This window comes from Syngnathus scovelli, chromosome 13 (genome assembly GCF_024217435.2).
Source record: "Syngnathus scovelli strain Florida chromosome 13, RoL_Ssco_1.2, whole genome shotgun sequence".
Lineage (NCBI taxonomy): Eukaryota > Metazoa > Chordata > Actinopteri > Syngnathiformes > Syngnathidae > Syngnathus > Syngnathus scovelli.
In genome coordinates, this window is record NC_090859.1 from 9,802,717 (window position 1) to 9,818,067 (window position 15,351).

The window sequence follows — 15,351 nt, forward strand, 5'->3', positions numbered from 1 at the left end:
AGAAATCTATATATGCTACGGTTTTATTGATTTGATTGTCTTTGGACATTAAAGGACGTCATCATATCTCCATTCCATAGATTATTGCAGGCTATTGCGCAAGTCTCCCTTTGTATATTTACGTAACTTCTTTGAATAGCAGTCTATCAAAACAAGACAGTTTACAATATGGCTTACTACTTAGGATTTCACACATATAAATCATCAGACTGTTTCCACCCGCCTTTAGAATTTATCTACAAAATAAATACAGTACCAGATTCGGCCATCTTCTTTTACTGTCATACTAAATTTAAGTTTGCAATATCATGCAAATATGGAAGAAAAACATGCACAGGTTTCTCTTAAACAGTAACAAATATGTGTAAAAGCGAGTTACGAGGAATATTATGGCAACACTTAACACCAATATAAACAATAGTTTCATTAGATGACTGCCCTGCTACGACGAGGAATCAACATTTGTTAGCATTAGCATCAGCGCTTCCATTGAGTGTATTCCAAAACTGGCCAACTGTAACTAATTTTGATTAGCACATCCATTCAAAGCAACTGAAGCGTATCAAATAAATTATTCAACTGTTGTGACAAAAAATATTAATAAAATATGTCCGCATTAGCATGTTGTCTTCTTTTTCACGTTGTTTATATTGATTTTGCCTCATTCAAAAAGAACCTGACATAAAGAGATTAGATGACTGAGCTGTCTAAACAAGGAAATGGTTGACAGAAAAAAGCAACACTGAATCATAGTGAAAGCGTCTTGGTTGACATTGGTGTCATCACTTCCACTGACTCATGATTGTGACTAACCTTGACTGGTGAGTATGTCCTAAAGCCACATTATAGAGAAAATGACAGTTTTTTAAATCCTGAAAATACCTGAATTCATGTCATGAGGTTTACCAGTCTACTTTCAAAAGATATGACATAAAAATTGAATGAACTTTTTAATAACTGGGGCTTAGCTTGGATTTAAGTGCAGCCAATGTTTGCTGAGTGAGGCTGCCAAAGCTGTTAATCTTGTTATTCGTGTTCTCTGTGATTAGTGCAGCAGAGTGTTGTGTTCTTAACTGTAGACTGCACACCAGTTTTTGTTTCCTTTTATGGAAAACGTCTTTCAGACTGACTGCCTCAAGGCTTCAATGACCTGATGGATTGAGTCAAGAGTCCAAGGTGTGATCTGTCCAGATGGAGCCACTGCGATGGACGATGGGACCTGGAAAAATGACCAAAGGGAGAAAAATAGATCAGGAAAGAACATCATTTAAAAAAGAAAAAACAGTAGAAAAAGAAAAAATGACACAATTTGGACAGCAGTTCTAAAAAATGCCACTAGATGGCAATACCACTCAGCAGCCATCTTTTTATTCCTTTGTCATTATGCCAGGATTAAAAACCGTTTTTAATTTGAAGCGACCACTGAATCTCCATGCAAGGTCTTACCCTTTGATTTGACTTTGAGAAGTTGTCTGCAGCCTTCTAGAAGCATTGGAAGCCCCAAAAAGTTTGGCCCAGCGCAGGCCACCCGGGCCAGGTCTCTCAACCTGAGCACCATCAGTGGTTTCACTGTCTTTCATTTTCCCACCATCCATACTAACTAAGGGTCCACCATCAAGGGAATCTTCCACCACACCTTCTCCAGAGTTCCTCCATTCTGGATCAGAAGCTGAAACCACCTGTCTCCTGTTAATCTGCATCACTTCATTTGTCTTCATTTTAAAAGATGCATTCTGAGAATTATCTTCAGTCAGGTGGCCTGAAAATCCTGCGAAGAGCGGAGTAAGGGAAACGCATGCTTGTCCGTTTTGTAACAACCTGGGCTCCAGCAGTAAGTCAAGGTCAAAGGGCAAGACGGAAAGAGGCTGCAGGAGAAGCAGAAGCTCCTGAAATAAAGGCCGACATCGACCCAGTGACATGGACAGGAAGCCCCAACCGTGGTAGTGGGAAGTCACCACATCTGTGCAGACAAGGAGAACTAACTCACCAAAATGATATGTTGGGATTTGATATTTACATTTTTTTGATGATCTTAAACAAATAAAATGTCGAACATTGAATGTAGACTCACTTCTTTGACTGTAGAGGTGACTGAGCCAGAATTCCAAAGCTCTCAAGCTGAAAAATGTTGAAGGGGCTTTGTTAGTGTGCATCTCAAGCATTAGAATAAAAAAAAAAAAAAAAGAAGATATACAAACTAACTTCAGCAAGCCCATGATGAAGGCCTTCAGCCTCATACTGTGGCTGTTAAGCTGTGGACACTTGATGATTTTGCAGACCAGGCTGTAGAGAACCTTGGTGGGTGGACCTATTGCACCAAGGTGAATAAAAAAAAAAAATAGTAAGATTAAAAAAAATAAATAAATCTTATTCTAAGTCATACTTACCAGCTTTGGTAGAGACTTCCACGACGGTCCAGGAAGAGTTACGACGCTGACCAATGATAAGGTCTAATTTGTGATCTCTGAGGCCATCTTCTAGAATATTCTGGATGGCTGGACACAGGTGATCCAGAACCAGACTGGCCATCATGGCACTCAGATAGCTGTTACCTAAACGCATCTGTGATGCAAAACAAAATGAACCAGAAATAATTGTTCTGAACTCGTGTTTCCGCACCTCATGTTGCGGAAAAAGGAATGACTGTAGCAGCTCAACTTTCCATCGCTCGCTGCATGCGCTAGATTCCTCAACTCAAAGTTAAAAGGAATCTTTGACGTCTATATCCGTCAATGGTAGTGAACGAGTTGAACAGTAAACTATTTGAAACTATATCCAACCAGGTATCGCACTCCATTTGACCTCATCTGCTTCGAGATGTGATTAATCAGCAATCGAGTCCACACAATCGATTAATCAGCAATCGGGAAACCTCCTAAAACTTTTTTCATTCGTGTGTTTGAATGCAAACCTCAGATCTACCTTTTCTTCTGGATCTCTGCTGTTGCCAAAATGAGCTATGATGAGGTCCACAGCCCTGCTTACAGACCTTAGCAAACCTGCACACAAAGATCAATATGCTGAATCTTTGACCTTTGACCTAACATCACATATACTCGTGTAGAAATACAGATACTAGTTTCCACCCCACTAACTGGGTCATCATATAAAAGTGAGAATTGCTCTTCTCCTCTACAGCACACTGGCTCATCCCCGCAAATGTCACGGTGAATTCTTTATGCATGCCGACGCCGCCTCCAGGGGGCCACGTTGTACCGACACCGGGCGCATCGCAGACACTGCAAACCTCCGCCGATTCGCTAGCCTCTGATTTCAATCATTAAGGATTGGAAGTGGCTCTAAAAGAAAAACGATGATGCAGGTCATAAATCATTAGTGCCGTTTGCACTGCATCATTCCTGCGCTCCCACATAGGCCGGCGAGCAGATGGCTCAGCCAATCACAGGCAGGGAGAGTTAAAAATAGGTCATGTGTGAGAGGAAGCCCCTTAAGGGCATTGAGGGAGCCACTGAAGCAAAGTGCTTTTGCCCTGCTCCTCTTCACTCGAGCTTCTCGTCGGACAGATAAGCGAAATAAATAAATCCCGCTAATTTTGACTCCATTTCAATCCATGTCACATTTTGATATGGTCTCACCTCTTCTCTGGAGATGACTGATGGACAGAGACTCATAAGAAGTGTCAGGCGAGAGATCTGTCGGGGCCCTGTCGCCCAGGAGCAGAGGTTCGTCACGTTGGGTTTGCTGATGTTGCCGAGCAGGATCAGCGAATGAGAGCAGGGAACCCAAAGATGAAAGAGGTCCCATGGAGGAGAAGGTAGCTGTGAAACTAAAGCCTTGAGCTTGAGGGCTCTGTGGGAGAGGCGTTGCTTGATAAGGGTTGTTGGTTTGGGCGATGGAATCAGAGAAGATGGACTCAAAGAAGTTCTGGTCATGGGACTGAGCGGGACTTTGGTGATTCTCCTTGGGGGTTGTGAGGCTTATGAGATCTTGGTAGGTTGGAATTCGCATAAACTTGGGCTGACAGTGAGCTGATAACAATTCTGGACCAGTTTGTGGGCTGGTTCTGTTCTGATTGAGCTTTGAGTCAGTCTGAGTGATTGTTTTGGAGGTTCTCGGACTACGGTGGCCCTGAAAGTATATATTTCTGCGGTTGATGCCGCCTGGGCTTGGAGTACAAGTGGAACAGGTGTCAGAGCTGGAACACGCCTCCATGAAGATTGACGAATTTGCTGATGACAGTTTTGGATTCGGCTTGAAGCCCAGTTGGGACTTCTTGTTGGTTTTTTGTTTTATATATTGTTCAACTAGACAACCCAGTTGCTGGGCCTTGGTGGAACCATTGTTACAGGGACTAAGCACCATGGGCTGGATTGGTAGAGATGTTGGCCTCTGTGGTTTGATGGAGCACATCAAACTTGTACCTGAATAAAAGCAACAAAATCACAAAATCTTGTCGGTATATTTTTTTCATATACCCCCAAAAATTCAAAACTATTCTTACATTGTTCCTGGTTTGATGTCACATGTTCCTGGGTGCTTGTCTGATTTGTAACCTGGCACGAACAGCTATGGTTGAAGCAAAGAAAACACGGCAAGTTGCATCGGTTCTGAAAGTGCTTCTTCACCCCGGAGGAGGATTTCTCGTTGGAAGTGCTGGCAAGCTGAAAATCCGGATCCAAAGAATCTTCTCTCTGTTGATCCTGAGAAGGAATAGATAGGTTCTGACGTCAAGGTCATGGATCTGGATGGAAAGCTTATCTATGATTTTACACTCGATAGAGATAATGAAGAACCCTTACTTCAATTGCCGTATGTTCTTGTCCGCTTGTCTTCGGCCCGACAAAGTGGATCTCTGGGCTGCTGACGCTCTCATCATCAAGACAGCCGGCAATGTTGGACCAAGTTGCGTTGGGTGAAAGATCACAAGTCACGAGTTTGTAGTATGTCTGATTAGTCCCGGTGACCAGTGCGGCTTGGGTAGCCAGGTCGGACACCTCGAGAGAAGATCGATGCTCCGTGGGGTTTGAGTCGAGATCTTGAGTTGACCAGCGAGATGTAAAAAGCTCCTCTTCCAGGGGACTGGCATCGCGTTCGTTCGGAAGAGGTCGGAGGTTGAGGAATATGGAACCCTCGGGGGATGGAGATGGGCGAACCGCCGGGCCGCTGAGGTCGTGAGGCACGGCGGGGTTGTTGCTGTGGTTGTACATGGTGTCAAAGTTCACCAGGACCCCATCGGAGCTCCCGCAAGACGAGTCACTGGCATAGCTATTGCAGAACATCTCTGAGGGAGACTTGTGTTTGTTGTGAGCTTGAAGTATGCCGTCATGGCCCCAGTCCATGTTCCTATGGGTCGCATCATCTTCATCGTCAGTGCTGTTGTGCCAGTTGGAAGTCCCGTGCAACACAAAAGATGAATCCTCAAGGTATTTGTGAAGGTTGTCCCCATCGCTGTCCTCGTCGTCCTCATCCAGGTCCGGATTGGGAAGGAACGAGTTATGCGAGTGCAGACTTCCTCTTGCTCGTTCCTTTTTAGTTTCTTCTGGCGATGAGGCGGAGATGCAATCGCTGGTGGCATCCTCTTCCTCCTCCTCGCCTCGATCCTCGTTGAGGCTACCAAAACTATTGGAAAACTGCTTCTGATGAATAGCGATGGGATGCTCCTGGTTGATCTTGTCTTGCTCCGGGAGGGACGCCGCCCGGGGCAGACCCGAAAAACCGGGCCTCCTGGCTGAGCCGCACAGGGCCTGGACGGGGAGTTGCCAGGCGGGAAGTGGAAGCAGCGGGAAATGGCACGCAACCAGCGTGTCCCCCGAGACACTGGATGCACCAATCATACTGGTGAACTTTGATCTGTCATATCCAATCTCCTCATGTTGTGGAAATAAAATCCTGCAAGTAGAGAACACAGACTTATTGATCATGTATGACAAATCAATTCTATTCAATTTTTTTTTTTTTTACAATTAATAGTGAAAGTGAAAAGTTGCTTGCGGCATTTTCCTCCGGCCTTTTCCTCGCTACGCACTTGACTTGTGATGATTCAGAGAAACAATGAGATGCACTCTGCTGCAAAAAGCATTTTGAGTGTGCAACATGAGAAGCACTGCAGGGAGTTTCCTCTTTGGAGAAACAATCACAGCAGCCCAATAAAGTAGGAAGGGACGAGAAATTGCCATGCTAAATGCTATGCTTTATTGTGCTCACTACCTTGAATGAAAATAATATTTTTTTGTTTTAAGCTTGATCCAATCCTAGTGGTTCTGTCTTCCACTTTTCTCAGCCTGTGTAAGTAGGTCAGCAGCACTGCAGACAAGCACTGCCGGCATTGCTATGAGGAAAAGCGTGTTCCCGCACACGTTCAAACACTGAGTTTACACGCGATAAAACAACATGTTATGTTGTGCTTTGAAAACTGACACAAATCAATGTTTGTCCCACAAGAAGATTTCACACTATATGGGGAAAAATACTTCATAATTAGAGGTGTTTTCATGTTAAGAAATATTTTTTATTCAATTGAATATTATAAAAATATCAACCCATTAGGAAAAATATAATCTGTGTAATTTAATTATATTTTATTTTTAATATTTTTTCAGTAGCGCATATTATTACTTGGGTTGTATCAAATGTTTCTACAAACCATCTGTATCCAGATAAAATTTTTTTATTTTTTTTCCCAGTGTGTGTCACCCACACAACACAGTTTAAATGACACTAATTTGAACCACTACTCTGCATCAACTATAAATCCGTATTGGGAAACTGGGTTAATCTGCTGCTTTGGTGGCAAAATTCACAACAACAAAAATAATCTGTTGTTTGTTTTTCGAGACGCGTGAGGAGCAAATATGACACGTCGGATCACAGAAGAAATATGGATTTTGCAAATAAATAAATAGATAATAAATGGAGCAAATATGTGTGACTTCCTCCTGTAAAGTGATAATTTTGAAGATTTATAAACCAAAGTATTGAGGCTATTGTCACACTAACTGGAAGCAATTCCACATCTTCTCGCGAAGACTCGTTTATATTAATCTGTGGGAATTCTAATGATGCACCTTAAAATTTTCCATTCTAGATAATCATGCATGCAAGATAGGTTCTTCCACACCAAACTCACCCAGGACAAATAAGTGACCCTTGATTGATTAATCACTGTCTAAATATTTTTGTTCAACAGTGTCTGATCAATTTTGGAGAAATGTATGCCTGTGGTGGTGCCATGCACATACACACAACATTCGACAAGTGACTTGAGAACAAACAAGCATTGAGATATTGTTTACTTACAAAGAGCCGTCAGTCATGAGTCACCTCCATCCTCTTCTATTCGGGTCACTTTCATGTCTTAGCATTAAAATAAAAAATGCAGCTTCTGCCCTACATTACTTTGCATGCAAATTAAAATTGAGTGAGTTATGATGGGAGGTTTGTCTGTAGGTTTAATAATCGAATGTAAAATGGTACCGAGCTTGCATCGCCAAGGTCCGGACGGACCCCCATGCCGAAGCTCCGGCAGCACGACCAGCCAGCTGGAGCAACTCTGACGTCACGAGCCTGTCAACCAATGAGGAAAGAGGGAATGCAGTATCCAAGACACAGTGGGGGGACAACATGAAAATAGGACTACAGTAGATTAAATAAATACTAAATAGGAATGTATCTAGTATTACCAATTACTACAATTTATACTTAATTTAATTACTACTACAAAATACATAGCATACACATTCATATTTCTAATTAAAAAAAAAAACTACAAAAAAAATTAATACCACACAGTAAAAAATACAACAAAGTTACTCAAGGTTAGGCTCACAAATTATTTTTACGTTCTCAAAATTATTAAAAGTATTTTTGTATGTATAACTTTCATATCAACCCGCATTTTGGAGTTCCTAAACAAAAACAAAAAAAAAAAAAAAAAAAAAGGCAAAGTCTGCTCCCTAGTGGCAAGAAACTAGATTTTTTTTGGAGGGGGGGACTTTTGGACACCAGATGAGACACACATGCACAGTGGAATAGCATGAGGCGTTTTTGTCCTTGTTACGTAATCATAACCACATTATGTTACACTTACATAATGTAAGTGTACATTACCATCAATTTCGATCATGCAAGTGTGAATATTTTGGATAGTGACCCCCCCCCCCCCCTCCTAAATTTACTGCAATTGATAATATAAAACATTAAGTACATTTAGAACTGGTCTGTTTCTTGTCTAATCACAAAAATAGGCATTTGGACTACAATGTTTATTTTGGAATTTTTATGTTAAAATCTTTACAAAACGTGATCAAATTGCAATCTATTGACATTAACGTTACAGTATGTACATATATAAATAAAAGGACAAGTCTTAAATGTTGCATTGGTGTGTATATTTGACCAATAAACAGATTTAAAGAGTACATAGACACATTTAGAGTTTTTTACAGCTTTGTTTTGTAGCTATGCAGAGACTTACTTGAAGTAATCTCATCATAAACAAAGAGCTGGTAGCCGAGTCTTCATTTCAACATTACAATTATGCAATGTAGTCATGTTGTTTTTAGTTGATTTGATCCATGAACAAGCAGCTTGTTGTGCCAACACCGGCCCTGATGGAATTGTTTGTGTTCTTCAGGGGAATTACCAGAAAGCGCAAATGTTTCTCCTGTAAAGACAAGATGTTAATTTGTCATAGCGTCACACATACAATGTAAAAACAATCATAAAACAATTTTTTTTTCATTATTATAAATTCCGATCAGCTCTCAGAGCGCTAAGCTAATCCCCTTCACTAATACTTTTAAAAAAAGCGTCCAATGTCCAATACCTGCAGTTTTTAGTTGCACACTCCACATGATCCCTGCAGCTGGCGCCAACCGCTTTCATAGAGTTCCATCGCCACAGCAAAGATCTCTTGGTCCTATGGACCAAGCCAATCCAGTCTTCAGGCACAGGTGCTGAATCCACCTGATAGCACCAAAACCACAAAAGAAGTTAGCATGATCCAAAACACAATCATAAACCAAGGTTGACTTACCTGCGAGCTGCACAGGAGCGCCAGAATCAGAGAGAAAAAAACAACCTTGTTCACGAGAGTCCTCATGGTGCTAAATGTCCCGATGCAGTGTGGCTCCGATTAAAAAGGCTTTAATTAGGTTAAGGAGGAGCTACGGTGAAAAATGACTTCTGTTATTAGACGCCTGCGAGCAGGCGGGTGCACTTATCAGTATTTACTGCAAAGTAGTCTTTAACCTGTGGATTGAGGACAACTCCACGTGTGTCTCACACACTCAGAAGACGTAACCACAACTACGCAGAAAACAAAATAATGTATTTTCACTTTCAGGAAAGCAGAAGTCACCACACTTTATTCCACTTTAACCGTCAATGCTAAACTGCAAAATTGTATATTATAACAATAAAATGGATTCTTCTTTGTGGCAAATTTCCTACAAGCACACTGAGTACCATCACAAGCATAAATTTGATTGACAGCATACTATTGTGAAGCACAACAACTTTATTATTGAACTCTGCTTTACGGCAAATGACAAATTCTTTAATAGGCGGACCTCGTGAGCCGATATAGCAGCGTGTAAACATTTCTCTTTTCCGACTAATTGCACAAAAAACACGACAACACTATGATGCGAGTGGTTATTGATCATTTGTGTTATTCAGTAACTTAATTCATGTAGTCCAGTTGGAAAGATACTAATACTACTAGAACACAGGTGTCAAACTTAAAGCCCGGGGCCCGCCACGTCATTTTATGTGGACCGCGAAGACAAATTATGCATCAACTTAATGTGTCATTATTAAAATTGCAAATTGTGTTCACTTTTAAAAATCATCTTTTGAAAATATTTGAACAGTCATAATGGCCCTCCGAAGGAAATTATGACGACAATGTGGCACGAGACATAAATGAGTTTGACACCCCTGTGAACAGTCAAGCAAAATTTCTAGCAGTATTTTTAGCGGCATTTCTAGCAGTGAGCTAGCAAAAGGTTAACAACAACCAAATTGGTTGTAACATTTCATCAACAGGATTTGGGCGGACTGGGGATTTGGAATTAGGGGAAAACAAACAAACAAAAGCTTCCCTTTATGTTGTTAGTGTGCAATATTATTATTCCAAGATCACGGAACTGTAGTTCACTTGCCATTTTCTGTGCATGAAAAAAAAAAAAAAATTTAACACAGTTTTGATGGCTAGCACTCACTTTGTGGGGTGGCAGTTCTAACACTTGACTGTAAAAAGTCTCCATTGCAGAAGTGAGTAGGCTCAAGTTAAAAAATAAAAATACACATCGTCATTAAGATTGCACGGAGGTTCGATTAGTTCAGTAGTTCTCGGTTGAGTCGACCGAGAATAACACAAAAGCAAACCTGATAAGATGCCGATTCACGGAACACTTGGGTTAGGTACGATGGGAAAATCTGTCGCTGTGCTGTCTTCCACTTCCTGTTTATGACGCAAGTAGCGGCTGCCGTTCTGCAGGGGTACTCTGAAAAAAAAAAAAAAATCCTTCTTATTATTAATCTACTCACAAGCTGTAAAATGTTTTTTTTTTTGACAATGCATATTTAAAATAAGGACAGAATATATATGTTTTTTTAATTCAAGCGATCAAGTGTGAGTAAGTGAGTCACCTCGGGCATCTTGTGGCGACACACCAACAGCATGAAGACTCCGCCCAGGAGGATGCCGATCCCCATCAGTATGAAAGGAATGTTTATCAACACGTTCTGCTCCATCAGCACGGCGTTCAGCTTGGCCACCGATGAATCATCGATGACGACGCTCTGAGGACGCCACAGGGATCGTTTTGACTTTTCTGACCTTTTGTCAGTATTCTGATACGCTCAGGTGTGTGTTTACCTCATTCAGGTGGAGGACAGGGAAGATCACCGAGCTTACGTTTCCTGTTTGGCTGAGAAATCAGGAAAAAAATTACACTTTTATGTAGTGCTTGTCTAGATATATAGTAGCACACAAATGCACTTTACAAGAGGAAGTTAACAAGATAAATAGCTGCTCATTATTATTTTATTATTGCAATAATTATTAAAATTTTAGAATTTAAGATTCTATGTGAAGGCATATTATGGTATTGCTCATATGTCACGATCTTTATCTTTGTTTGCTTCAAGCTAAAGACTAATGGACCAAAGTCCATTCATAATGATGATGCTGGCATTAGAATTACTGGCAACCTCTCCTTACATGTGTCCAGAAAATGATCAAGCGCTAATAAAAACAGAAAAGACAAAAACGACAAAGCATGCGTTCGACTTGCTCACCTGAATCTGTCCATTTTCTCCACAAAGACGTTGACCTGGAGACGTTTGGCAGCTTGCAGGACGACTCCGGTGAGCTGCAAAATATCAGGGCGTCTGTCACACATATATATTTTTTCTTTTTTGAGTGCAAGTAAAATAAATAAATAAAATAAATGCATAAATAAATATTTAAACAGCTGGCAGCTGTATACTGGAATTTGGACAAATAAAGCAATATCTTATCTGATCTTATTCCGGGCCCTCAGAATTATTCTGCAAATACTTTCAGCAAAAGTGCATCCCTGCAATCTAGCATTCATCTAAAATACTTTCCTTCAATTATGTTTCAACTTAATTTGTGAATTACACAAACAGTAGAGCTGCTTTAACGGGTTAGGGTGCAACCTGCTAAGTTCGTATCAAAGTTCAGAGGGCCAACGTGAAGTTTACGTGGCGGCACGTTTAATTATTGCTAACTTTATTGTCGTAAAGGACAATAAATTCTTGACATAAGAGCTACTGGATTATCTACAGTACAAGCAACCATGCACTCTCACATTTACAGTGAACCAGGAAACTTTAGAATGTAAAGTGAAGTTTATGTCGAACCGGATTGATATCGATAAAGGTTTGGTGATACTCCTTCTTGGGTCTCATGCCGAATACTGCCTGCACAAATTTCTCATCGCCCTGGTAGAAGTGCGGCGAGGACATGATGATAGGAGCACCTGAACACAGCGCAAGATAAACCGGTTATCAAGGAAATGGGATTTTAAAAAAAAATTCCCCCACCTTGTTTGCACGGCGCGACGTTAAGGACGCCCGAGCCGAGGCAGTTGCCGGCGGGGACGCAGAAGCCCGTGTTGGATGGGTTCACCGAGGAGTTGGCGAAAACCTGGCTGGGGGGAGTGAAGCGATAGCCGGGGATTCGTTTCACCGTCACGTCCTTCTCAAACACAGCGTACAAAGACCTGAAAGAGAGGATGACATTTATGAATGTAGCTCAGTTCAAATCAAACTTTTAAGATTATTATTAGATGCTTACAAAAAAAAAAACTTGGATGAAGAAAATGTGTGTGAGCATAAATCACCCATCAAGAAATGTTTAATTCATTTGTTTCACATAATTCAACATGAAACAGAAAATAACTTAGCCCCCCCCGCTCAAGATCAAAATTGGTACAGTCCGCTCCTCTTAAGTCATCCTCTATGAACAAGTAGCCCGAAAACATACAATGTTTACATTTTTCTTCACCTTTGTATTTCGCTGAATCTTATCGGATTCCTCTTTGAAATTACTCGTTTAGGAATCTCAGTAAGAAAGCACACAGGAATGGTTTTAGAGAATGTTACGTAAGCAATTCGCAAACAGTGCTCACATTCAAGCAGTTAACGAGCCAGGCCAAATCTGTAATGATTAACTTTTTATATTGCAGAAGGAGACTTTTCCAAACTAAAATCCAGACAGAAAGATAAGACGAGGGAAGAGACGACTTTGAGATGCATCAGTCGTCTGACACTTGATCTTCACATACATTGTTGCTTTGAGGATTTTCGACTAAAAGTCACCCAAAATAGCAATTAAAGCGCAACAGTGTTGTCTGAGTCACCTGCATAGGTCCGAGGAGAACATGTAGAGTATTTCATCCTTAGTGACGACAGGATGGAAAGAGGCGCCGTTGGTTCCGTTGATCATGTTGCACTCATCAGACGTCCACCAATTCAGTGTGCTGCAGGCATAAATAAACATTTTGGATCTACAGTTGTATTTGTTTATGGAGATTTTAGGTTCACGAAAGAACACGTCGATGAGACTCGTTTAGAAAAAAAATCTCTAATCTTGAAACCAGACATTGATTTTAGCTTCACACCAATCAGAGGAGGATTCGTAACACTGATACGAGTCATTTGATTCAATCAAATGCTCACTGATTGGATGTAAATGAGTCATGGTAGAAGTATGTTGAGTAGGCACAAAAACCTTTGATTGTTCCAAGTATCCACTCGAGCAAAGTCTTTGTAGTCCTGCTGGCCTGTGAGGAACACATAGTCTCCGTCATTGCTGGCGTTGCTCTAGAATCACATCGCAAAAGGGGCGTGTCAAGAAAACACAAAATAAATGAAACTCTTGATTAGTTGTCATGATGTAAATCTTCATTAACCTTATAGAAGAGTCCAAAATTAGGATCTATGTCAGGTTTGAAAGCGTTAATGAATTTCAGGAGAGGGTCTTCGTATTTCCACAGGAGCTCTCCCACTGTCCGAGTGGTGAACAGGCCTATTTCTTTTCCCGTCATGTACGACGAGATCACTTTGGCAAAAAGAGCGTCATCCTTGAAGCGCTCCATCACCGTCTAAGCAGAGACATAACAGTGATTTTTTTTTTTCATTTTGATTGCAGTTTGTGAGCAAAAGTGTCAAGGGACGCTCACCATGGCAGGGATGCTGATAGTCCTGATGAGGTCACTCTCCGGACCCCGTGACATGTTGGGTTGGAATATGTATGTTTTTCTGTTGACCGCTGCCACTTTAGTGTCATTATCCTGAAAGGTGACTTCTTCCATAGGTCGGTACTCTCTGGGTTAAACAAAAAGTGGGTTACAGACACGTCTCGACCGGTTACACATGACACAAAAACAAAAGCAACTATTTTGGGATATTTCATTTTGAGTCAGAACAAGTTGACAAACTTGTGTTTTCAAAAAGCAACCACTGAAACAGTTTATTCACATTTTTGCTGGTTAAATGCTTAAACCATTTGTACTTAATGCAATTCTGAACAATTCAATGAGTTGCAGAACAATATAAAATAGACTGACAAAGATTATTTGTAGTAAAAGATATAATAAATTTCCAATCCAACCAATTAAGTGCCCTGTATTATGTTGTGCATTTTTTCCACTCTTACCTGTAAGTGTATGGTCCAATCTCCAGCACAGCAGGCCGGTCTCCCTCCAGCACCTCCAATGGATTGGTTAGGTTGAAAAAATAAAACTGCATGTAGATCGGTGCCGGTGGATCCGCCCAAGCATCGAAGGCATCAGTGCCATTCTTCAACACGATTTCCTTTTGGGGTGGGGCGCACAGAATGACGTTCAAATTTGCTTGAGAAAATGTGACGTTTCATTAAAAAAAAAAAAGAACAAAAAAAAGAATCAGATTCAGATTTTTTTGGGCCAAGTGTGAAAGAACACAGAAGGAATTTGACTACAGTTGTGTGGGCCACATTAGTACAACAGCAACAAAGGTCACTGTAACAAAAAGGACGTTTTGAGATGCTGAGCAAGCTAAAATGGTATCACATGGGTATGGCAGTACTTCACAACAAAAATAGGCCAGCGGGGGATTAAACAAGCAAAGCGTTATTTTGAGTTATACATTTTACCACACCGGGATCATCATTTGCGTCACATTTGATATTACGCAATTACCATAGTCGCATGGCTCCTAAAATGTCAAAAGATGATGTTCGTGATCGCTTACCTTTTCGGCCACGGAGTCCACTAGTTTGGGAAAAACACTAGACAATGTAAGCACGATGCCCAGAATGAGAAGTAAAAACGAAAATAATCCGCACATATAAATAAAACACGATTTAAACATGATCGGGCCGCACTGGGTGGCGTCTGGCGGTGACAAGTGGCGCTAAAAATGACGATCGCCACTGAAAGTATTTGTTTTGATATATCCGGAAGTCGCACGGACACCAAAGAGTAACACCACAATAAAATAGTACCCTGCTGCAACTTCCTGTTTCTTCGACAGTCAAACATTTTTTTTTTGTATGTATACAACCGCAAAAGTTGTCGTGTTTAACACAACGTTTTTATACGTATATTCTGCTTGCTTGCGTAACCATTTTCGACCTTTTCGATTATTACTTTTTGCAATCAAGTGCCAAGAAACCAGTGTTTCTGATTTCACCTAAGTCATCTTTGAGATTAAACATTCATACAATCCGTCAATGGCATTTTCAATCTGTCATTTTATAGCTAAGCAGTTTAATGATTTAAAATCCTTATATATTTTAATTTGAAATCTTTGTCACAAAACTCAAGGCGGACAGAAGCAATCAGTCCCTTCACAATGTGTGCAGCAAAAGCTTCC

General features: G+C 40.9%; 2 protein-coding genes across 3 annotated transcripts; both read right to left on the bottom strand.

The window, feature by feature from the left end:
* Positions 1-9: 9 nt before the first annotated feature.
* Positions 10-7,511, bottom strand: LOC125980034 (AP-4 complex accessory subunit RUSC2). 2 transcript variants are annotated; one of them, XM_049738996.2, is made up of 10 exons: positions 7,258-7,511; positions 4,761-5,850; positions 4,463-4,661; positions 3,597-4,382; positions 2,923-2,999; positions 2,388-2,562; positions 2,203-2,308; positions 2,072-2,118; positions 1,447-1,960; positions 10-1,219 (listed from the first exon to the last, which is right to left on the bottom strand). In XM_049738996.2, the coding sequence occupies exons 1-10, from the start codon at positions 7,272-7,274 to the stop codon at positions 1,135-1,137; spliced, it is 3,096 nt and encodes a 1,031-aa protein (XP_049594953.1). In that variant the 5' UTR covers positions 7,275-7,511; the 3' UTR covers positions 10-1,134. The 2 variants fall into 2 exon arrangements, with proteins under 2 accessions (XP_049594953.1, XP_049594954.1); XM_049738997.2 differs by lacking the exon at positions 7,258-7,511 and adding an exon at positions 5,923-6,112.
* Positions 7,512-9,458: 1,947 nt separating this feature from the next.
* Positions 9,459-14,961, bottom strand: scarb2c (scavenger receptor class B, member 2c). The gene is made up of 12 exons (XM_049739083.2): positions 14,728-14,961; positions 14,153-14,310; positions 13,677-13,821; positions 13,407-13,598; positions 13,226-13,317; positions 12,855-12,974; positions 12,037-12,215; positions 11,854-11,972; positions 11,266-11,339; positions 10,844-10,895; positions 10,615-10,767; positions 9,459-10,469 (listed from the first exon to the last, which is right to left on the bottom strand). The coding sequence occupies exons 1-12, from the start codon at positions 14,845-14,847 to the stop codon at positions 10,431-10,433; spliced, it is 1,443 nt and encodes a 480-aa protein (XP_049595040.1). The 5' UTR covers positions 14,848-14,961; the 3' UTR covers positions 9,459-10,430.
* Between the last annotated feature and the right edge of the window lie 390 nt (positions 14,962-15,351).